This window comes from Anguilla anguilla, chromosome 2 (assembly GCF_013347855.1).
Source record: "Anguilla anguilla isolate fAngAng1 chromosome 2, fAngAng1.pri, whole genome shotgun sequence".
NCBI lineage: Eukaryota > Metazoa > Chordata > Actinopteri > Anguilliformes > Anguillidae > Anguilla > Anguilla anguilla.
Window position 1 is genome coordinate 59,199,337 of NC_049202.1, and position 23,756 is coordinate 59,223,092.

General features: G+C 40.0%; 2 protein-coding genes and 1 long non-coding RNA gene across 5 annotated transcripts in view; 2 read left to right on the forward strand and 1 right to left on the reverse strand.

Annotated features, from left to right (window-relative positions):
• The window catches only part of LOC118219848 (hemicentin-1-like), a 508,226-nt gene that overhangs the window by 402,015 nt on the left and 82,455 nt on the right, over nt 1–23,756 (reverse strand). Inside the window, exons 15-17 of the mRNA XM_035403310.1 lie at nt 11,784–12,068; nt 10,656–10,964; nt 9,173–9,275 (exon numbers count right to left, since the gene is read on the reverse strand). Coding sequence (XP_035259201.1) covers nt 9,173–9,275; nt 10,656–10,964; nt 11,784–12,068 — 697 coding nt within the window. The remainder of the gene's footprint in view (nt 1–9,172; nt 9,276–10,655; nt 10,965–11,783; nt 12,069–23,756) is intronic.
• Nucleotides 1–23,756, forward strand: part of LOC118219859 (neural cell adhesion molecule 1-like) — a 126,897-nt gene that overhangs the window by 95,350 nt on the left and 7,791 nt on the right. The window contains exons 1-4 of one of the 3 annotated variants that reach the window (XM_035403348.1): nt 20,806–21,238; nt 22,495–22,518; nt 22,881–23,141; nt 23,465–23,755. The exons of 1 other annotated variant lie outside the window; for it this stretch is intronic. In XM_035403348.1, the coding sequence (XP_035259239.1) occupies nt 21,208–21,238; nt 22,495–22,518; nt 22,881–23,141; nt 23,465–23,755 (607 nt within the window). In that variant the 5' untranslated portion in view covers nt 20,806–21,207. Of the gene's footprint in view, nt 1–20,805; nt 21,239–22,494; nt 22,519–22,880; nt 23,142–23,464; nt 23,756 lie in introns of those variants that run through there. One more of the 3 variants, XM_035403350.1, reaches the window with a different exon arrangement.
• LOC118219881 lies at nt 64–3,869 on the forward strand. Its single transcript, XR_004763867.1, has 2 exons — nt 64–361; nt 3,553–3,869. It is a non-coding gene; the product is annotated as an uncharacterized LOC118219881 (long non-coding RNA).

Here is a 23,756-nt window from a genome sequence, read left to right on the forward strand (position 1 = left end):
GATTAGACAACCAATGCGGATAATGATACTTGTTGTACATTTGTTGATTGGTCAGTCAGATGACAAGCCCGCCCTAACTTCCTCTGGTCAAGATGGCTTGAGCGACAGCAGTCATGCGAAACTTTCTCTGAACAGATTAAGCTAATTCGAAGTGAATTACAAGTGAATTTAGGATACAATTGCAGATATTTTATTGAGGAGTGACAGTAACTTGAAAAGAAACAGATTTATAAAGAAATAACGAAGATTTGCAGCGTTCTTCTATCGCCTTGGGTGACGACCGCGTGAAAGAAAATTTTCTGCATTCGCCATTAAGATCGTTGAAAACCGAACTTTGTACAACTTTGAACATATTCCCTTGGTGAGTTCCCATTCTAAGACTATCTATCTTATTTCACTGCCGTAGTATCAGTTAGCTTGGGTGTGTTCAGAAACGAAAATGTTAAACGTATTCGTAATTAAAAAAAGATCCGAAAATGAAGGTTGCTAAGTAGCTAGCTTCATGTGATTTAAAGCTCTGGTAGTAGCAGCTAGCTAAGTTGGCTAGCTATAGCAACTCGCGGCTAAACCGGCAAATGTGTATAATTGATGTGTGGGGTGTAGGCCGGGCTAACAGCAGGGCTGTTTCCTGCTTTGTGACTGTGGTGGTAGACGAACCAGGCAGTTCGCCACATAGCAAGCTGAAAATATATTGAAGCGGGGACAATGTGATGTAACGTTAGCTAGAAGAAGGGCATTTGAAAATTCTCCGGTTGAGTTCTGAAAGTGTATCTCCTGTGTAATCGAATATCGAAGCCACATCGGCGTACTCTTTGTTAAATGTTACTTAAAACGAATGTATGTTGTGGTACCTTTTATTAGAAAGCTAACGTAACTAGCTAGCTAGCTAGTGCTGCGAGGAAACGTCAGTGGGTAAGTTTGGAAGCACTGCAAGATATGAGTAGTGAATTGAGTGAGCTAATGGTGGCTAATTCTACTTCCAGTTAATCAGAATCTAGATATGCTGACAGAATGAGAACAGATTGACAATTGATATAGGGTAAACGTCCCTATTAAGCCCACGTACCATATAAGCCCACTTGCAACTTCTGAGTCAAATAAAAAAAACTACATCATCATTTTTTGCTGTGTGATGTTTTTTCAAATGAAGCTGCTTGTTACGTAAATGACACTTTTTATTGTAAGTCAATCACATTTATCGAAATTGAGTTATCGAAGCACATGTGTGGCATGTGCCTGCTGATCCCAGAAGAAGTTGCAAAAAAACTTTGGTGATTTTGGTACCCTCAGAAAATAACATTTTTTGTATATTTCTACTCCTGTTTTTGGAAAGTACTCACTTGTTATCAAAATTTAAGTGATTAGTGTTTTGAATGAGACATATGTTAGAATATTACCTGAATTAGAAATATTGTGTCTTGAAATCAAAATATGAGTTTTAGCACGCTAGCAAACAGACCACATGCTGCATCAATACAGTAGCTACATAGTATGGTTCATTGCAATGACATAAAGCATGATAAGCATGTATAGTTTATATTTTTGTATGCAGTTTATATTATTATACTGTTAAATAGACAATAAATGTGTATGTTTATCTTTATTTATTTTTTAATCAACATTTTTACCTGGTGGGCTTAAAGGGGACTCTAGCAAAAAAATCACACTGACTGAGGTGGATGTAAATGAGTATAGCTAATTACTTCTCTACATGATCAATTTATACTTTTCATATTATGTTAGTGCACCATATATAGATTTATTTCATATAGTTGTATTTTAATGTCATGTGAGTAGAATAAAATATTCTGTCTTTTAATCATAAATTCACTGATGTTCCCTTTAAGCCCACCTGTTCCCATTAAGCCTACTTTACTGTGTTTCAATGGGGATTTTCTCCCTTTTGACCTTTGAACCATTTTCCTCCATAATTTTGACCTCACCTGATGAATCAGCTCCATAATTCAGATAATTAATACCCACATTTAAATATCAGTGATATTGCATAGGTCAATTCATTCTGGATAGGCCTGTGTTCTATCTTAACATTAGCAATAATTTTTTAATCTTTACTTTTCAGATGAGTTTTAGTTTAAGATGACTAAAACACAAAAGAACTACAGTTCATGCCCACGCATGATAGAAGCGCAAGTTCATCCTCTGCAAAGCAGGGCTGTAGGGACCTGGACCATTCTATTTGCGCAATCATGAGGTCGTTGAAAATCTACAAAAACAAGATGAAAGCCATGAAAGACTTGTTAGCGTAAGACAAAGACAACCATAACGTGGGCAAAAGATTGAAACAAACAAATAAAATAAAGCTTAGCCCACCCTATAACCTATGTTATGTTACACTACTAAGATGGAGCATGGAGCAAATGATAGCCTTACTAAAACGATACAATCACCTCAAAGAGCATAGGCCTATGTTTAGTCTTGGAGAAAGTAGAAATTGCAGAAATGTTGACATCTTTCTTGTTTATTTTGTTTAAGTTATAGGCTAATGATACATGAGCTTCAATATGTTATGACTGATGTCTCCTCATAATGAACTGTATGTTTTAATGTTACTCCACAATGAACTGAATGGTTTTAAAATGTGTTTTTACAATGTTTTCAAACTACTATCCTAAATGTGATTAACATTTTAAAAGTTATAGTTTAATTGTAAATCCTGAAATTGACTTATTTACTATCCTTAGAACATTAGTATTGAACCTGAAATTGTTTTTCGTTCAGTCAGTCGGTCTTCAGAAATCTTCATAAAAACACCTGCACTTTCAACCAGCTGACTGGACCAGAAATTTTGGCCAATTTCAAATGCCAACAGCACACCATAGGATAGAGATACAGACAAAATGACAACACATATTGAAAGAGGAAGTATTGAAGAGTAATTTCCACTATAGTTTTGATTTTGTTCGTAAATAGTTTTTTGGCTACATTCCAAAGAAGACATATTGTAAGTTTAGCTTTTTCTGTGTTGACAACACAGCAGAAAGGCTGGTCATGCCTATTTCAAATGCCATTTACAGGCCATAGGATAGGAGTGGAGACGAAATGAAAATAGCTATTGAGAGCTAAGAGATTACAGATTTGAATAGAACAAGTTTGTATTGTTAAGATTTTTTAAATATTTATTTATTTATCAACAAATCATGAAGTGGGCTTATTTGGAACACCCATGGGCTTAAAGGGTACGTTAGGTACCCATTAAGCCCATGCCAGACTTTTGACATATTTTGACAAATTAAACAATAAAAACATTAGAAATTGGTATAAATGAATTATTGACACTTCAAATGAGAGATTAGACTTTCATTTTAACTAAAATGTTCTCACTTAAATTGGGGCAGTATACATTAAAAATGTCTGAAAAGCGGATTTGATGGGCTTAATAGGGACGTTTACCCTAAGCTTTCACCAAGTTTATTTAACAGAGTAAATGGAAGGTTACAAGTGTTATACAATTTAGATGTTCACAGTGTATACTATGTCTTAATAATCTGAATGTACAGACTACTGATGAGTCTTTTGGCTTTGTGTTGCAAGGCCGGGTTTTTTTTGTTGGAGTGTTGTTTTTTTTGTTGTTGGATTTGAACTGCTGTGCTGGATCCTGGATTCGTCCGCCCTGCTTGCCTTCCCTGGAGAGCTACAGCGGCACGCGGACTGGCGAGCCACCCATGGAATCGACCTGCAATTTTAAAGAGAAGGAAAGAGTTCAGTTGTGCCTTCTAAAATGGTGGTAGGACAAGAGTTTGAATTCTACAAACTGGAACTCAGCAACAAGTGGTCCAACAACCACACGGACTAAACTGATTTGCACAGATAGTGTTTTAGAAAAGTGTTTTGGTGTTATAGTGTGATAAGTTTCCTTTGCATAGGTACTATGCAGTAGTACTACATAAGGGTTTTGGTTTCAAAATAAAAGTCCTAAAGTCTAATTAGTGACAAATCATACTAGAACCAAATAACTAATAATAGGGATTAACTGAAACACATCAAATAAATACTAAAAGTATGGTTAAGGTATAAAGATAGGAAAAATAGTCAAAAATTAGTGGAACCAGAGAAAATATAAATACAGACACAAAGTAAAAGGGCTTGGGACCAACTTGTATTTTTTTCCTTTTCCCATTTTGTAGATATGTGTACTGTTGTTGTTTAATGCTTTCTACTTTGTAATAAAAACAAAGGGTACAGAGAACCAAAAAGGGAAAATTAAAATTAAAAGAAAAAAAATCATTCTCTTACCTTTGAAATACAGATCCTGCTTCCGTGTGCTTCATTCTTGATGTGCAAACTGCCTCTCTCTCTCGAGTCGAATCTGTTGTCTTCTGATCTGGTCCATACTTACCTGATTTTATCCATTCTAGTAACGGTGTTAGTATTGAAGCACTTGTTACAGAGGAAACCCCTTTACACAAACTTTTGCAATTTGACTTTACACTTTACATATATTTTCTTTATCATTCCCAGGGAACTGCAGGAGTTTCCAAATGTTACAGAATAATCATATTCATATATGTGCTTGACACAGGTGTGTAGTGCAGCTTACACTACTTATCTGTAAGATGCTCTGGTCTATCAGGAACTGGCCATCTGGTTGGCCGTACTGCAATGAGGCTGTCCTGGGGAATGGAAGCACTGGGAAAAAAGCAGAATCATAAAAAACCACAAAACCACTCTCCAAATCACACTACAGAGATAAGACCCAGTCTGAATCCTTAGGAATCCAGCGAGTGAGGTCACAACCTCCCCAGGAGGAAGATAAAACGTTCGGGGGAACAAATACAGGGACCAAATCTCGGGACATAATGAACAAAAAAATAAAAATTAAAAAATAAATGAATAGGTGGCAATTCAGTAAGAAGGCATAGATGCCACTTTATAACTAATAAGTGAAATGTTACCCTACAAAACAACTGTTATACTGTGATAAATGCAAGTACCATTAGACAGATAAATTATCTTTTCACAGCTGAACCTGCAACATTATTCTAAAGAAAATCCAAAGAAAAAAAGTAGGTTAGGGGAGCCATGGTGGAATCTGTGATGCTGAGTCTTCAGTATACAGTGGAAGATGGGCAGGGATTCAGCTGTCCTGACTGCAGTGGGAAGATGAGCAGGGTTTCTGCTGTCCTGACTACAGTGGGAAGATGAGCAGGGTTTCTGCTGTCCTGACTACAGTGGGAAGATGAGCAGGGCTTCTGCTGTCCTGACTACAGTGGGAAGATGAGCAGGGTTTCTGCTGTTCTGACTGCAGTCAGAAGCTCATTCCACCACCAGGGGTCAGAACAGACTGGAGATGTGACCTGGAAGATAGAGTATGAGAGGAGATAACAGAAACAAGAGACTTGGTAAAGAGAGAGAAGAGGAAATGGTAAATGGACTGAATTTATATAGCGCTTTTATCCAAAGCGCTTTACAATTGATGCCTCTCATTCGCCAGAGCAATTAGGGGTTAGGTGTCTTGCTCAAGGACACTTTGACACGCCCAGGGCGAGGTTTGAACCGGCAACCCTCCGACTGCCAGACAATCGGTCTTACCTCCTGAGCTATGTCGCCCCCTATGAGATGAAGCAGAAAGAGAGAAGGGGGGAGGGGTACTGAGTTGGGAATGGGGGTGGTTGTCTGGGAAGAGGATTAACTAATGTGTTTGAAGATTGCATCTTGAACGATTTGTAAATATCGGCAACCTTCCTATAAAAGAAGCAGCAACGTTGGGATACATATGGCCCCCCCACCCAGCGAGAAAGATGAGGGAGGCAAAGAAGAGCCCAAGGATCACAGTTTGAATTTTTTTTTTTTTGAGATCCCCAAGTCTCATATTCAACCATACAATCACACCGTCATACCAACAGGCTCTTTGGAAATGCTGCACAAACAAAGGCCTTAGTGAGAGCAATTGTGTAAATCAATTGTCTAGTTTGACCAAAATTGAGCCTTTTGGTCATGAACAGAAACTTGGCAGAGTAAGAGTCAACTGCATCTGAAATCATACTGTAACCACACTATTTCTGCAACTTTTAAAGTCTTAGATAACCCTAAAGTTTTTAATGTAACTCTGTTTGAATGCTAAATGATGTACGGAATATTATTTACAGAAATATTATTCACAAATTGATTTTGTTGGCTGAGGTATAATTTGCAATAGAAATTTGCATCACTCTAGCATGCCCAGCTGAACTACGCTGACCTGAAGAAAGCTGTGAAAGTTACACATTTAACTGTGACACTGAGAAGCTCTCAGAGCGGCTGCCATCTCCTCTGAAATCGCAGAGTATCCTAACCCAAACACAGCTGCAGGAAGCTGCAACGGTTACCATGTGCGTCTGCATTTTAGTGCTATGCTCCTCTCTCCTCTGCTCGAGATATAGACGGAGCTGCAGGTTGGAGACACTCGCGTGGTTTCTGTACTCTGATCACATGCTCATGAAGGGAAGTTAATGAGCCCCAGCGTCCGCTATATTGGTACTTAATTTTTTTTTTTAGAGGAGGTAATCAGAGAAGTATGACATGCCTGTGTGTTTTATAACCGTTCTGCGGCTTTCCCCCTGTGTGTGGCAGGAAAATAACAGTGTGTGCATACGCCAGAGCACATGTGTGATGCAGCACTTTCTTCCTCTGGAGAAATGTGGAAGTCCATATGTTTGTGTTTATAGTCAGGTAAACAGCTAGGTGTCCATTCCATGTCAGGGAGCTTATAAAAAATAAAGGTTATCTCAATAAGTTATTATTTAAGTGCGTTATATCAACGTTTATTGTGTTGTATACATTTTATTGATTCCTATTAGAAATGTTTCATAACATGCATTAATGACTGCAGCACCGTTTCAATCCTGAGGTCTCCTGTACACGAGCATTATACATCAGCCCTGAGCCAGGAGTGATCACTGTCCATTGAGCACCACGCGTCAACAGAACCTTAGGGCACTTTAAAACTATATGATCCTTATGTAGGCATTTGAACGGATACTGCTTTAAAGCAACATCGGTTCAGAAAGGACTGCAAATGTGATGAACTTCCACAGACACTGCTATTATGTTAGCATGAGCGATAGCACAGTATAATGAGTCGAACAGGTCTTGTAACCCAAAGGTCACAGGTTTGATTCCTGTTTAGGACACAGCCGTTGTACCCTTGAGCAAGGTACCTAGCCTGCATTGTTTCAGTATAGGTCCAGCTGTATAAATGGATCCAATGTAGTTGCAATGTAAAAGTTGTGTAAGTCGCTCTGGATCACAGTGTCTACTAAATGCCGGTAATTTAAGTCACTTGAGGTCTACTTCCTCAAATATGCTTGCCAAGCCAACAGCCTATCCCTTCATTGCCCTGGCCAATTAATGCTCAACAATTATTTAAGATCAAATTAAATTCAGCTATTCTCATTTTTTATTTATGATGGCCTATTTATTTTTCATATGTAATTACTCATAGTTATCATCGAAAACTCCATCATGCAAAGACAGAAATACCGCAACTAATAACATTTTTAATGACCTGTAATGTAATGTAATGATAATGGTAATACGCTATTACAAGCAATATCAAAATGACAATGTAGTCAAAATAATGTGGTGGAATCAGCATAATATACATTACATTACATTACAGGCATTTAGCAGACGCTCTTATCCAGAGCGACTTACACAACTTTTACATAGTATTTTTACATTGTATCCATTTATACAGCTGGATACTGAAGCAATTTCGGTTAAGCACCTTGCTCAAGGGTGTCCTACCCGGGAATCGAACCTGCAACCTTTTACTTTTTTCATTTATTTCATATGTTAACAAAATAAAGAAGGAACAAAAAAGAACACACTTTAAAGTCAATTTAATTTAATACTAATACAAGCAGACACATGAAATGCATGTTGAACATGTTGCAGAGTCTCCGCTGTTTAGGCTGTATGTAAGCTTGCGGCGAGTTTTCTGCATCATATATAAAGTTCAACGAAGGACCTGAAACCAACATACAGCAATGAAAGCAGACTAACTTAGAAAAAAGACCACAAGTGCAGCTCTGGTGAATCAGAACCTCACATATATTATACAGATCCCCGCACTCTAAAGGCACGACTGCTTCATTCCCAAAACTCACTGAGTGTCCCCATAACTCCACCCCCAATCTGGATTTCCCCTCCTGCAAGCTGAGAAGCATCACATTGCAAAATAATCCTGAGCTCTCAAATGTTCTTCATTCGACATGAGCACACTGATCCAGCTTCAGTGTGAAGGTTTTATAAGTCAACTTCCACATTCTCTTCAGTGTACTCGACAGCTGCTTCATTAGACGACCCTGCACATCAACAAACATGTATAAACACAACAGAGGGAGAGAACTGTGAGTGAGAATTAACAGTTCTGCAGCCTGAAATATGAAACACACATTGTTTTTAGATGTGTTCCCCTGTAAAATGACATCACCTGGTTTCCTGCACCATTTCACACACAGTATAATGGAGGCCAGCAGCAGAGGAGCAGCTCCCAGACCGAATAGCAGTATACAGCTACCTGTGGAGAGACACAGAGATGAGGGATATGTGGAGGATATAAACCTGTGCATATACAAGAATATATGGCCTGACATGAAGTGGTTAATCTCTCTTATACTATGGCTACAACTAAAATGCGTGGAAAAATTAAAATAAAAAGGTATTTTTAAAGACATTTAATTAATTACAAAACTAACCCCATTATGTACACATCTGCCACTTCACTAAATATGGTTTCTCTGGTAATGATAGATGGCACCAGTGTTTCTCTTTTCTTATGTATGCAGAGTAGTCTCACTATCAGCCATCAAAAATATAGAATCATCATGAATATAAGTTGACATGGCTCAACCAATCGGAATTAAATAATTGTCCAAGCCATAGTATAAATTGTTATACTGTTTGTTGCTCCTATGTATGGTAAGTGAATGGAAAGCAATGCAAATATTTTATAGATAAAGTTTTATATATAATTTGAAAGCCTACCTGAGACTCACCTGCAATAGTCAGAGTGATGGAGTCGCTGCGCTGTGATGTCACATTTCTCCCCTCCAGCCTCCCCTCACACCAGTACTGCCCCTGGTCAGATCCAGCAGCCCCAGTGATGTTTACACTGTACTCTTTAGTGAGAGATGTGGCTGTCTGGTTATGGTCTCTGTACCAGAAATATGTCCAGTTGCTGTAGGAGTCCACCTCACACCTCAGGGTGACGGTCTCTCCATTGTACAGTGGGCGCCATTTTGGCTTCATGATCAGAGTGGCATTAGGCAGGGCTGTGGAACGGACACAGACTGGGTCACAGTTTCTTCTCTCAGAATGTACATGTGACTGAGGAGGAAAGGGTTATGTCTAAAATGTAATGAAAAATAACCTGGCAGAAAGGTACATTGTCTTTGAATTAATAGACAGGCCTGCACAAAAAAATTAATTTGAAGCATTTAACCAAAAGCAAATTATGTATGCAAAATAATTTACTGAATTTTTTAATGTTTGCATTATTTGAATATGATTGAAATTAGGACAATTATACAAAGCCTATAGCACTGCTGAATTCAGGAGAATGCCAATAACATGTCTGAACAAATTATTTGAAGAGTTTTTTCTTCCTAATACAGTTAACATAAATATTTGAGTATTTATTTTTGTTTTCAAAAATGAATGGAGCCCAATGGGGAAACTTGCTTTTTGAGCATAAATAATAGATATCAGCAGTGGCGACATTACATCTGGTGCTGAGGTTGACAACCAAAAGCTGGCCCCTTTTGTGAGCTGCATCTCTGATTAATATAATTTCCTGTGTTTCAGTAAACAATTTCCTCTCATGCATCTTTATCTCCATGTTTATTACCATCTCACAACAAGGGCGTGGCATCGGCAAGTCAACATATAAAGCATGGAGACATGGTAAAGAGTTTTCGTTTTTTGTTCAACCAAAATTATTATGAGCAAGATACACAATCTAAGCGACTTTGACCATGGTATGATAGCTGGTTCCAGACGTGGTGGTTCCAGCATCTCAGAAACAGCTTTGCTCCTGGGATTTTTATGCAGTACAGTCTCTAGATTTCATTGGGAGTGGTGCAAAAACTCCTGTGAATGGCAGTTCTTTGAGGGCAAACACCTTGCCAATAAGAGAGGCCAGAACAGAATGGGCAGCCTCGTTCAAGCTAGCAGAAAGGCCACACATGCTCATATAACAGCTGTTTACAACAGAACTGTGTAGAAGGGCATCTCTGAATACCCAACCCAAGACTAACAATTGAAACATGGTACTGTAAGAATTTGGTAAAACAGGATGAATCTATCCTGCTTTGTCTCTGCAGTAACGGCTGGTAGTGGTGGTGTAATGGTGTGGGGAATGTTTTTGTGACACCACTTAGGCCCCTTAATACTACCTAAACATCATTTGAGTGCCAGAACATACTTAAGCATTGTAGCTTGACCATATGCATCCCTGTAAGGCCACAGTCTTTCTTTTTTCAAGTGGATACTTCCAATAGGTAATGCACCATGTCACAAAGCACACGTCACCTGCAGATGGTTCCACAAAGATGGCGGTGATTTCATTTTACTCCAATGACATGCACAGCCCCCAGATCTCAATTTAACAGAGCATGTGACATATCCAAATTGAAAGCGTACCTGAGACTCACCTGCAACAGTCAGATTGATGGAGTCGCTGCGCTGTGATGTCACATTTCTCCCCTCCAGCCTCCCCTCACACCAGTACTGCCCCTGGTCAGGCCCAGCAGCACCAGGGATGGTGAGTCTGTTACCAGTTACACTGTGACCAGCAGTCTGAGACACAGCCATCTGGGCCTGGTCTTTGTACCAGAAATATGTCCAGTTGCTGTAGGAGTCCACCTCACACCTCAGGGTGAAGGTCTCTCCATTGTACAGTGGGCACCATTTTGGCTCTACAGTCAGAGTGGGTTTAGGCAGGGCTGTGGAAAGGAGACAGACTGGGTCACAGTTTTGATTGAGGAGGAAACAGTTGTGTATAAAATGCAAGGGAAAAAGAATCATGTCAGAAAGATTAATTATCTTTGAATCAATATGTGGTCCTGCGCAATATTTCATAAAATATAAATATTTGTAGCATAACTTCAAAAGTAAATTAGATATGTGAAATCATTCACAGAATATTTTTATTCTCTATAGTGTGAGCATAAGTTGAATATCATTGAAATTAGGATAATTATACAAAGCCTCTAGCACTACTGAGTTCATTAGAATCCCAAAAACATGTATGAAATTTACATGAGATAGGTGCAATAAACAAAAAAATCCAGTGATTGGCAGTTCTGTGGGCGAAGACACCTTATTAATGAGAGCGTCAGAGTAGAATGGGCAGACTCATTCAAGCTAGCAGAAAGGCCACAAATCGTCAAAAAACAGCTATTTACAACAGTGCTGCACAGAGGGACATCTCTGAATACACAACCCAAAACTAAACAATTGAAGAATGGATGAAATGTCTGGTCTGACAAATCTCAATTTCTGCTACGACACATACGTAGATGGTAGGGTCTGAATTTGGCAAAACAGGATGAATCCAACTGCATAAAAATCCCATGCATCCCTTTATGACCACAGTCTACCTTTTTTCGAGTTGATACTTCCAGCAGGTAATGTGTCATGTCACAAAGCACACGTCACCTCTAGCTGGTTCTTCAAACAAGATGGCGACTTCATTTTACTCCAATGACATGCACAGTCCCCAGATCTCAATCCAATAGACCATGTGACATATCCAAATTGAAAGCGTACCTGAGACTCACCTGCAACAGTGATGGAGTCGCTGCGCTGTGATGTCACTTTTCTCCCCTCCAGCCTCCCCTCACACCAGTACTGCCCCTGGTCAGACCCAGTAGCACCAGGGATGGTGAGTCTGTTACCAGTTACAATGTGACCAGCAGTCTGAGACACAGCCATCTGGGCCTGGTCTTTGTACCAGAAATATGTCCAGTTGCTGTAGGAGGCCACCTCACAACTCAGGGTGACGGTCTCTCCATTGTACAGTGGGCACCATTTTGGCTCTACCGTCAGAGTGGGTTTAGGCAGTGCTGTAGAAACAAACAGACTGGGTCACAGTTCTGTTGTCATGCCAGTATTTTTATGGAAAAATACTATGGAAAAAACAAATCACCCTAAATGAAGGACAAAAACCAGGGCAGCTGCATTCCTATTTTCAATGATATTAAGAGAAGATATTCAAAAATCAGAAATGAAAAAGCTCTAATCCTGATCGTAATGGTACAAGAATTAAACTAAGAAACAGGACCCCAGAATCATCACAGCAGTTGGACCCAGTGCATTATGGGAATGTGCCAATTTTGCACACTGAATAATGCCTGTCAGTACTCACCACTCACCTGATACCTGTATGTGGGTGGGCTAACTGTACTCTGTGTACCAGACTGGGTCTCCCCCCTGTGTGTGTAAGAGGAGCAGCACTGAGGGTGTACAAGCCTTTAGATGTACTGAAAATATGGGCAATGTCATGTGATCCAGTTCCTTTTTACCAGTAATATTCCCAGCCAGCTGAAGTCACTGTAACCTTACAAGAGAGACTGACATGTTCTCTTGCATATAACTGCCTGTGTGGAGAGACAGTCAGGACAGGCGGGCGTATCTCTATAACAGAGAAAACAGATTGAATCTCTTCCCCAGGTTCCTAATAATGGCATCATCAAACGCACAGTGCAATCTGGCTTTAATCTGCGATACAGTAGAACATGGTTCGCTTATCCATGTACTGTGAAAGCATGTGACTATCTCAGAACGGGTGTGGACGAGGCCGTGAAGACGGACAGACTGTGTCACAGCTCTAACTGCTCATTACATTACACTACAGGCATTAGCAGATGCTCCTACCCAGAGCAATTTACTCAACTTCTACATACAACATTGCTAGTGGAGTGTAGACATGACTACAGAGGGACAGGCATGCTCTGATTGGGGTTGAGACAAAGAGCTAAAGCAGTAGGTTCTCTCATTCTATCATAACAGATAGAAAAGGCTACTTTCCATGGATTTAAACATACAGAAGCTCAAATATTAACAATACAAACAGTGTGACAGTCAGAAACTGAACTCAATTGGTGGTATACCCAGCCCATTTAAGTGAAAATAAGTTAATTTTATATTTGCCTGTAATAAATGAACTGGTACGGGAAGCTCAATGTGCACTGGGGAAGATTGAATAAATGTGTTAAATATGGTCTCTCTGTGGGACGAGTGAGACCACCAGTGTTCAGCTGCTGACCAGTTTTGACTCACCTGACACGTTCAGTCTGACAGGATCACTCCTCTCATCAGCAGCACAGTAGTATGCACCACTGTGCACTTCAGTAACAGGTGCGATGGTGTAGATGTTTTCATTGGATTTGTGCTTTAGCTCCCAACTATTTGATTCATTTCTGTACCACGTGAATCCAAGATGTTTGAATGGCTGTCCCGAACACGAGAGAGTGACGGTCTCTCCAGTGAAGAACAGGGGCCAGTTAGGCTGCAGAGTCAGTACATCCTTTGGGCTCCCTGTACAAACAGTGCATGCACTACGTCAGTACATGTGTTTAAATACTCATGACATGTTTATAGTGTCCTGATTAATGCCTCAGCTTCATTAGTTTACAACAGTAAAGAACTGCTTCTGTTTGTGATCTCTGTATCACCCCCTACTGTAGGACATGCCTCGAGTCTCACAGAATAATATTTCTACATTACCGTCCACATATGCAGTCAAATTAATCACATCATAATGCTGTGAGACAGTCTTATTGTGAAGCAGGACATTCTGTTATCAATCGTACGTTTAACTAAACTGTCTGAATAAGGTTTATCTCTGATAAATGATCAGGTAACAGAAGGTGGGGTTTGTTTTAAAATCTAGTAACACTCACCCAGTCTTGTCATTAGACTCAGCACTGTAAAAAAAAATAGACAGGAATCATTGACATCATCATCGAAATGGCCAAAGAAATGCAATAAGTGCAAGAAAAATACAAAACTATAAATATGTTCCATGTTTTTTATTTTACTGCTAGAGTGTATTGATGGACACCAACCTTTATATTCTAATTGCAAATTGCTGCTTGTACATATTTTTTGTAAATTTTCCCACTTTCCCACCTGCCAATGGACTACTGATGAAATTTAGTTATCAAGCTAATTCTGGGGCAGTTACTATCTGTCCAATGTCTCTTTCAAATAACAAATAAATAAAAATTTCTTCTTTCACAGAAAATTGTTAGTGATCATTCAAGGTATGTTATCTACTGAAGCAAAAGCATACTTCTTCACTCATACTTTTCTTCTTCAAATCATACTTATTTATTTAAGCATAACTTAACAAATGTGTTGTTGTTGTTGTTTTATTTCAATCAAATGCAAATTTCACCACAAAACCATACTTGTCTGTTAAAAACCTTTACATTAAAAAACTGATTCGGTAGTACTCACAGATCAATGTGACCCCTCTGTTTGCCTGCATGATTCAAGAGGAAGTTTAGTGCTTCAACTTCAGTGATCAAAAGAGCGATAAAAAAGAAACCCCTGGGCTATTGTATATACTGTACAGCACCTCAAATGCATTCTTTTCTTATCTGCTTGTGTGGACAGCAAGTTGTAAAAAAAATTCTTCAAGAAGCTCCCACACTTCTACTTCACCACCTTCCGCTTTCCTGTAACTAAAATCAACTCAATTTAAATATATATCTGCAGAAGATCACTCTTACCTTTCCTGTCTACTGACAAATAGCCACCAACAATAGAAGCCAGAAAACCCACAGGCACTCACAGTGCCAAACAGATAATAAACTATTCAAACTTGTATGTGAGTTGTGTAGGCTACATACAACTCTAAGTACCTGTTTGAGTTGGACTGCAGTTGATGACAGACGAATCCTGTGAAGAGTTGTGACGGAGAACCCTAAAACTACGGTCAGTGATGTCACCAGCGGTCTCCAGAGGGCAGGGGTAAAAACATAGCAAGCCGCCAAATGCAGAAGACTCTGAGAGCAGAATTATAGAGGCGAAACAGCAAAATGCAAAACCTCACATCAACGTCAAGAATCAAAAGGCCAGATTAGAATTTGCCAAAATATACAGAGACAAGCCAGAAGAGTTTTGAAACTGTTTTATGAACAGATGAGACAAAAAAATTTAAAAGATAATAACCAAAGCAATGGAAAGCTGAAAGTGTGGAGGAAAGAACTTCTGCTTTTTAATTTTAATTTTTTTTTTTTTACTTTTACACAACTGAAAATAGGGGGACTCAACACAAAGACAGCAGATTCTGAGAAATGGTACCATGATATTAAAGGCTGACTGTACTTTTGTCTCATATTAATATCCATTTACCGTAAGCACAGAGCAAAAATAACCAATTTCGCTCTACCATTACAACACTTTTGGGGGGCTCTGTTTGTGAGAGCAAAAATAAGGAAGTAGGTCCTGCACAGCAAACCAGCTTCATGTTTTCTTCTCTTCTTTTTTATAAACTAAAGAAAAAGTGCAGAACTTCACTCGTTATCACAGGGAATCAGAGAGACTTTAGGGCAGCACCTTGCTTAAATGCACTGGTCCTCTATGAAATGAAACACTGCATGGTCTAAAAAACCTGACTGTGCCAGAGCTGACTGTGAATGTTGGTCCTGCAGGGCAGCTCACAATTGGCTAGAGTGAAGCCCTGGGTGTATGTGATTGGCTACTGTGCTGTCCAGAGGCTGTAGTGTGGTCCACAGAAAGGTGGCATCAGTTTGTGAGGAGTACTGTCCCATCACAACATAGCAGCTCCTCTGATTGGTCAGACTCAATAGTCAAGCAGCAGGCTGGTTGCATTCATTTGAAAAGATGGGGATGCTTGTCTGTGCACTAAAAAACGTACACAAGATTGAGGTGCTAGTCTGTGTGCTTACAAACTTACACAGGATGGGGTGCTTGTCTGTGCTCCTTTGAACTTACAGTGCATGTCCCTCTGACATTTACTTGAAAATAGAAGCTATTGTAAAATCATTTGGCCAGCAGGTGGGGCACTTGAGTAATAAAATAATACATTGAGTTTTTAAAAATAATTAACAAATAAATACTTCAGTAATTTGGCTCCTGCATAATCTTTAGGGTACGCTCTACTATACAAAATTTTCTACTATCCGGCAACACGGATTCCCAGATGGTGATGGAGAGTAGAGGTTCTTCTATAATGACCTCTGCAAAAACAATGCCCAACAATGCCCAGTCAAAGCCCAACATCGGGCCACCATGCTCCGTCAGCCCAGAGACATTCTAACTGGCTCCACCTTTCTTGCATATGCGGACTTCATGGCTGCTTGGCCACAGAATCATTTGTGTTCTGTCTGTTTCTCCAGGCTTGGGAGCTGATTGGCTGCAGCAGAAGAGCTGTGTTAGGTCATAGCTAAGGAACACTGTGGGAATCTGAAGAGCAAACAGATAGAGGGGGCGGAGTTCTGATGCACTCTGAGCTCTGAATAAACTAAAGACTTCTCAAGAAACTGCTGCACTTCCTGTTCCAACTTCCCACAGCGCCTCCAGCCTGGTCCGCGGTTTTGCCAACGCCGCTGTACACTCTGGCTTCCAGGCAATGGCTTCTCCCCCCGTCTGCCGCCAGATATGCCCCTCGTCCTGGTTACAAGCACAACCAATCACAACACAGACACCACACAAAGGTGCTGTACCAAAGGTTAAAAGTATCTCGAGACACAACACAGACCTGGCCACCAAGAATAAACCAAAATAAAATTAACTGGCACACAAGGAATCTCAACCCCGTCCCACCCCCCAGGGGGAATCTCTTTATCCTCACCGATCCTACATGCCCCTTTAATTTTATACCCGTTCTGCTCAACTAATTCTCTCAATGAACACCAGAGATCTCCCACCTCTCTGGCAGTCTACAAATGATTCTGTTCTGCCATCAGCATTCCACACGTACTCCCAACCCCCATTACTCCCTTAGTTCCGGCTCAATAAATTTAGGTGACAGCGCTACTCCTGATGTACACTCGTTTATTTTGTGGCATTACTGTTGACCTGCTGAAAGGCAGAACTGGTGAACAGAAGTCTAGCTATGTCCCAGAGAAAGACCGTTGTTTCCCCACATTTTTAGTGGGAGTTTACTGACACCTATTGGTGAAAATATGCAAGCCTTTCATAACACAGACACACACCTGCCAGCATCTACCATTGCCAGACATAATAGATATGAATGTTGCTCCAACTACCCCAATCTCACTTCACACTCCAATATCCAATTACCTATGTTCTCACCTTATCCCTTTTCAAGTTTCAGTTTAACAGGTTGGAAAACTCTATAGTATATTATAAACATTCACTACATTCAGTGCAAGAATTCTATATTTGCAACTCCTGCTATTAAAAATGAAAAAACATCAAATAATCATTTGTTTCTCTTTTGGGGGTTAGTCGTACGTGGCAACAAAAGTGAGTGACAGACAGGGTTTATTAAATGAAGGATTGAGTACACAAGGAAAGGCTTTGGGATGCAGTGGAATTCTGCAGTGGAATTCTTCACTGACCGGCACTTCAGCCCTGCAATGTCAGGAAGCACACACTCAAATCACACAGTTCCTCCAGAAAACTGACAGCGTGGAGGAGGAGGGGAACTGAGGAGGCTCCAGCAGCATGAGAAAGAGACATCAGAGAAGATCCAGAGAGAAGTGGATGAAGACAAGAACATAATAACATTAAGAACATAAAGGGAGGGAAGAGGCAGGAGCCCCAGAGAGTGACACAAACCAGAAAAACTGTGATGATTAAAGCATGATGTCAGAGGAAATAGAATATTCTCTCTGCATCTTAGTTCAAACTCCTGTCATGACACTACCTGGAGACCTGGATGGATGATCTCGCTGTTCTGAACCAGATTTTACTGTACAAGGGGATGTACATTGTTCCAGTTAGTTTAACACCTCAGGCCATCATCTGTTCAATCATTATGATTATTTGCTTTGACAGATTCCCCATTAGCTCTCTATTGACATTGAGCCCATCTTTAACTGTTAATACCAGGCTAGCCAGTGGCGGATGGGCTTCCTCTGTAGCCAGCTTCCACCTAAGACTGGGAACCTTTTTATTCTCGCTGTTTCAGTTTTTGAAACATGTCCTCTGCTGACCTCACCTGGACACAAGTAAGTACTGCATCAGCCAGAAGTCAGCATGGCCAACAGCAGGAGATCTCACGCAGGTACTGGGACTTTAACATTAAAACCAGAAGAGGTGGGTTTAAGTTCATTGATCTGTGTTGTTTTTTAATTTAATTAGTGGCATCCTCTGTTCAGTGAACATGTGCAAAGGCAGCGGGGGTTGGGCGCACGTGTGGAATGCTGATCGCGGAAAGAGACCTCAGTTGTTCATTGAGAGAATTAGTAGAGTGGTACAGGCATTAAATTAAATGCTGAAGGATGGCTGCCCGCACACTGTCTTAGCCAGGAACAGAAAGTGTAGTGGTTTTTTGAGTGCATTAACTCCGCCCCCTCTGCCCATTTACTGCTCAGTTTCCCACAGAGTGGTCCTCAGCTGTGAGTACAGCTCTTCTGCTGCAGCCAATCAGCTGCCAAGCCTGGAGAAACAGACAGAACACAAATAATTCTGTGTCCAAGCAGCCATGAAGTCCATATCTGCAAGAAGGATGGAGCCAGTTAGACTGTCTCTCTGAGCTGTTGAGAGGGGGCTAGAGAACCGCAGATGAACTGCTGTGTCATGCCAACACATCAGACAACACAGTCCTGCAGCAAGTTGAATATCAGACCTGCAGTCAACCTGGAAGAAAGCAGGGGATTCTCTTATTGTTTAACTGGGTTATTCACACTTCAGACCCCAACAGTATTGGAGTGAGTCTCTCTGTCTGCTCAGATTAACTTCAGCCTTGGATACATGCAGACCTATTGGCCTGTTTCTATTTATTTACAGGAAAAGCTTTCATTTCACATCGTGCTGAAGAACACTGACAAACTACAGCCTTATTGGTGGCTATAAATGGAAGGAAGAAGGAAGAAGGAACTATAGTGAGTGCAGCACAGCAGAGAAACATCACTCTGACAGTCCAGCCCCTACAGGGGTGACCTTGATTAATGCCTATAGGAGACTGTAGCCACTACATGCTATTTACACAGCTGCTCTTTCAGTAGGGCGGGACCTCACACATTAGCCTCAATGTTACATCTCTGACACTGTCTGTTTTTTTAAAGATCATTATAGTAGAACCTCTACTCTCCATCACCATTGTTGAATTAGTGGTGCCAGATTGCAGGAAATCCCGCATACTACAACGTACCCTAAAGATAAGGCATACTAGCACCATATTTTTCTTGAAATACTCTATTTTTTTACTGCTCTATGGCCTCACCTGCTGGCCAAATGCTGCTATTTTCAAAGAAAAATACATTTTGTGGCGTCTTCACAAATCTGCAACAAAATAAAGGCATTATTATTATTATTATTTATTTATTTATTTATTTTATGTATTTATTTATTTTAACATATTATTTATTCCCTCACCCATACCCATGAGCGTTTGGGAGAGGATTATGGTGGGCTGGTTGCATTGGTCACTTTGGATTGGGGCAGGGAAAAAAAGGGAGGGGGTTTGTGGGGATGCACACACCAAGAAAAAAAACCTCCCAGGATTGAATGTTCTGCAAAGTAAAATGCAGGATAGTAGAGGTTCTCATGCCTTTTCTCAGAGTGACATTCACTGTATGTTTAAAGGGCCACAGACCTGCACCCAATCCTGTGTAAGTTTGTTAGCGGGCGTTCTAGCAGCCCCATCCTTTCAAACGCATGCAACCAGCCTGCTGCTTGGCTATACCAGAAAGAGAAGCGGCCATTTTGTGAAACTGAAGCTGTCAAACTGAAATAGCCTTTGGCTGGACACTATAGCTAATCTTGCGCTCTCTGGACAGCACAACAGCCTATCACACACACCCAGGACAGCACTTTAGCCAATTGTGCATTGTTCAATTGTTCATTGTTCATTGTCCAACATTCCCAGTCAGCTCTGACACAGTCAGGTTTTTGAACCATGCAGTGTTGCATTGCACTGAGGACCAGTGCATTTAGGCACAGTTCTGCCCTAAAATCACTCTGATTTCTGGTGATAATGAGAGTAAAGTTTTCCACTTTTTCTTTAGTTTATACTTCCTTATTTTTGCTTTCACATAGTGTCCTCTAAAAGTATGGTAAAGGTCAAGTGAACTCTTTTCTCTGTACGTAATGATGGACAGCTGAAAGTGTAAAGCAAGAAACCTTTAGCCTACTTTTTGATTTTATATTCATACTTTAGATTACTTTTGCACATCTGAAAATCAGGGGACTCAACAAAAAAACAGCTGTTTCGATAAAATGGTGATACAAATACCATAAAATAAAAGCTGATTGTATCTACCTTTATCTCATATACATCTTTCGATCTTAAATCCAAATTCCTTAAATAAAAGGCAAAAATAACTAATTTCAGATTACCGTTACCATTCTTTTTGAGGGCACTGTTTTTTAAATTTCATTTATGCAAATTGACTTGACGTACCTCCAAGCACCTCATGCTTCATCTCTATTGTTCAGGAATATAAAAAACAATATAAGTTATGCATTAGAGTTTTAAAAAAATGTTAATCCCTAATTTAAAAAAAAAACAGTTGTTCCAGTGACAGTTTACAAAAAATGTATTTCATTTTCTATTTACAACACGCCCCCCCCCCCCCCCCCCTCCACCCCCACCCCAAGTCCTTTCCAGGAACTGTACAGTTAAACATCAGAGCAGACTCTTTAGTGTGAACCTTCTTCCATAAATCAATCTCAGGGTTCTTGTGAATTGGCCCAGAGCTCCCAGAGAAGGATGTTCGACAGAGAGCGAACAGAACCTCCAGAAAATCAGATGCAGAGGTATCTAGTGTCAGCAGGTCATACAAAGTGGCTTAGTTCTGAATGTAGCCTACACAATTCAAGCACATGTTTGCGTAATGTGTTCTCGGCTTGGCACTGTGAGTGCCTGTGGGTTTTCTGGCTTCTGCTGTTGGTGACTTTTTTGTCAGTAGGCAGGAAATGTGTGAGCTTGTGTGAGAATAATTTCACAACTTGCTGACCACACAAGCAGTTAAGAAAAGAATGCAGTAGCTGTGCTATACTGCAAAGAAATTTTTTTTTTTAATTACTTCTTCTTGAATCATGCAGGCAAACAGCGGGGTCACATTGATCTGTGAGTACTACCGAATCAGTTTTATAATGTAAAGGTTTTTAGCATGATGTTTTTGTGGTGAAATTTGCATTTGATTGAGAAAAAAAAACAACACATTTACTAAGTTAAGTTGAAGTAACTCAGTATGATTTGACCTCACCAACACTAGAATGCTCTACAGCCCTTGGGCTGCCTTGGAATTACCTGCATTATCAGATAAGAAGAAAAGTATGAGTGAAGAAGTATGCGTTTAATTCAGCAGATAAAATACCTTGAATGATCACTAACAAAATGTAGTGAGAGAAGATAAGAAACACGGTCTTGTAATAGGTTTTGGATGTGAAGTGTGTTAGACTTGGATTTGGGCCATATTAAGGGGCACGTTTTTGACTTGAGGTCTTTGAAAACGCAATAGATAACAGGAAGAGTTAATACTCTGTTACTATGCAGTTAACTGGTCTGTCTCTATAGCCATTTTATTGTTACAGGGGTTTAAATTTTTTCTATTTCCTGTTCATGTGTAAAGCATCTTTGTGATGGTGTCTCTATAAAAAGGGTTATAGAAGCATATTTGAATTGAACCGAGCTGAGTGTTTGATGGCACAGCGCTGAAACTACAAAAACATCAGAAAGAATGATGTTTCAAAAAATGTAAATAGTCTGAGCTATAGTTGTGTTTCAAATAAATATTTCTGAAGCACTCTTTGAGTGTGTGTCATAAAAGCTGCCGTTGCATATAGAAAGTCACATGATTCTGAAATATGCATGTTACAGAATTAATTACTGCAGGACAACAGATGGATTATTCAACTGAAGTGATAGTTATTTAACATTTGTATTTCAAATACAAATTGAGAGACTGTGCTTGTTACATACACATGCCACCAAACTTATGTTTCAGTTCAAAGTGAATGAGTGAGTGTGTGAGAGTGTGTGATACAGTTTCATCATCTGTAATACAACATTGGAACACATCAAACATTATACATATCTAAGGAAGAACTACAAGAAGTGATGTATATGGAATATATTCAAATGTTACTTCAAACAGATGAACACACTCCATTCAAACTGATTTATCACATAACTGGTTTACTTAAGTTTACCCCGCATCCAAAATACTACAGAGAACATATCATGTAATCAGATTGAAATGATGGGGTCTATTCAGTCTTCATTTGGAAAATAATTGTAATTTAGCTTTCTCTTGGAATTAATGCACTTCGTTGACCATTATATTGATACAACCAATGATTTCTGACCGTTCTGTGTTACAGTGCTGAGTCTAATGGCCAGATTGGGTGAGTGCTCATAGATATTAAAACAAATCTCACCTTTTCTTACCTGATGATTTATCAGAGAAAACAGCATTGCTAGTTTAATGAAATGTATGATTGATAACAGAATGTCAGTATTCACATTAAGACTATATAACAGCTTAATGATGTGATGAGTTTGAATGCATATGTGGATGGTAATGTGTAGATAATATTCTGTGAGACTCAAGGAATGTCCTACAATAGGGGGCGATACAGAGATCACAAACCGAAGCAGATCTTTACTGTTCTAAACTAATAAAGCCACAATATTAATCAGGACACTATAAACATGTCATGAGTATTTAAACACATGTACTGACGTAGTGCATGCACTGTTTGTACAGGGAGCCCAAAGGCTGTACTGACTCTGCAGCCTAACTGGCCCCTGTTCTTCACTGGAGAGACTGTTGGTTTCAGGTGTTTGGGACAGCCATTCAAACATTATGGATTCATATGGTACAGAAATGAATCAAATCGTTTGGTGGTACAGCACACATCCTATGAAAACACCTACATCATCTCACCTGTTACTGAAGCCCACAGTGGTATATACAGGTGCGCTGATTTTGGCTCCTATAGTGATCATGTCGGACTGAACGTGTCAGGTGAGTCAAAACTGACCAACAGCTGAACGCTGGTGGTCTCACTCATCCAGGCATTTTTAAGTGTGCAAAACTGGCACATTCCCATAATGCACTGGGTGCAACTGCTGTGATGATTCTGGGATCCTCTTTCTTAGTTTCATATTTGTGCTATGTGGATTATAATTATAGATTTTTCATTGTTGATTCTTGAATATCTCTATGTCGTTAAAATTAGGAATGTAGCTGCCCTGAATTTTTTCACCTCAGGGTGATTTGGTTTCTCCATAGTCATAAAAACACTGGCATGACAACAGAACTGTGACCCAGTCTGCCTGTTTCTACAGCACTGCCTAAAGCCAAGCTGACTGCAGAGCCAAAATGGCGCCCACTGTACAATGGAGAGACCGTCACCCTGAGGTGTGAGGTAGACTCTTACAGCAACTGGACATATTCCTGGTACAAAGACCAGATCCAGATGGCCGTGTCCCAGACTGCTGGTCACAGTGTAACTGGTAACAGACTCACCATCCCTGGTGCTGCTGGGTTTGACCAGGGGCAGTACTGGTGTGAGGGGAGGCTGGAGGGGAGAAATGTGACATCACAGCGCAGCGACTCAATCAATCTGACTGTTACAGG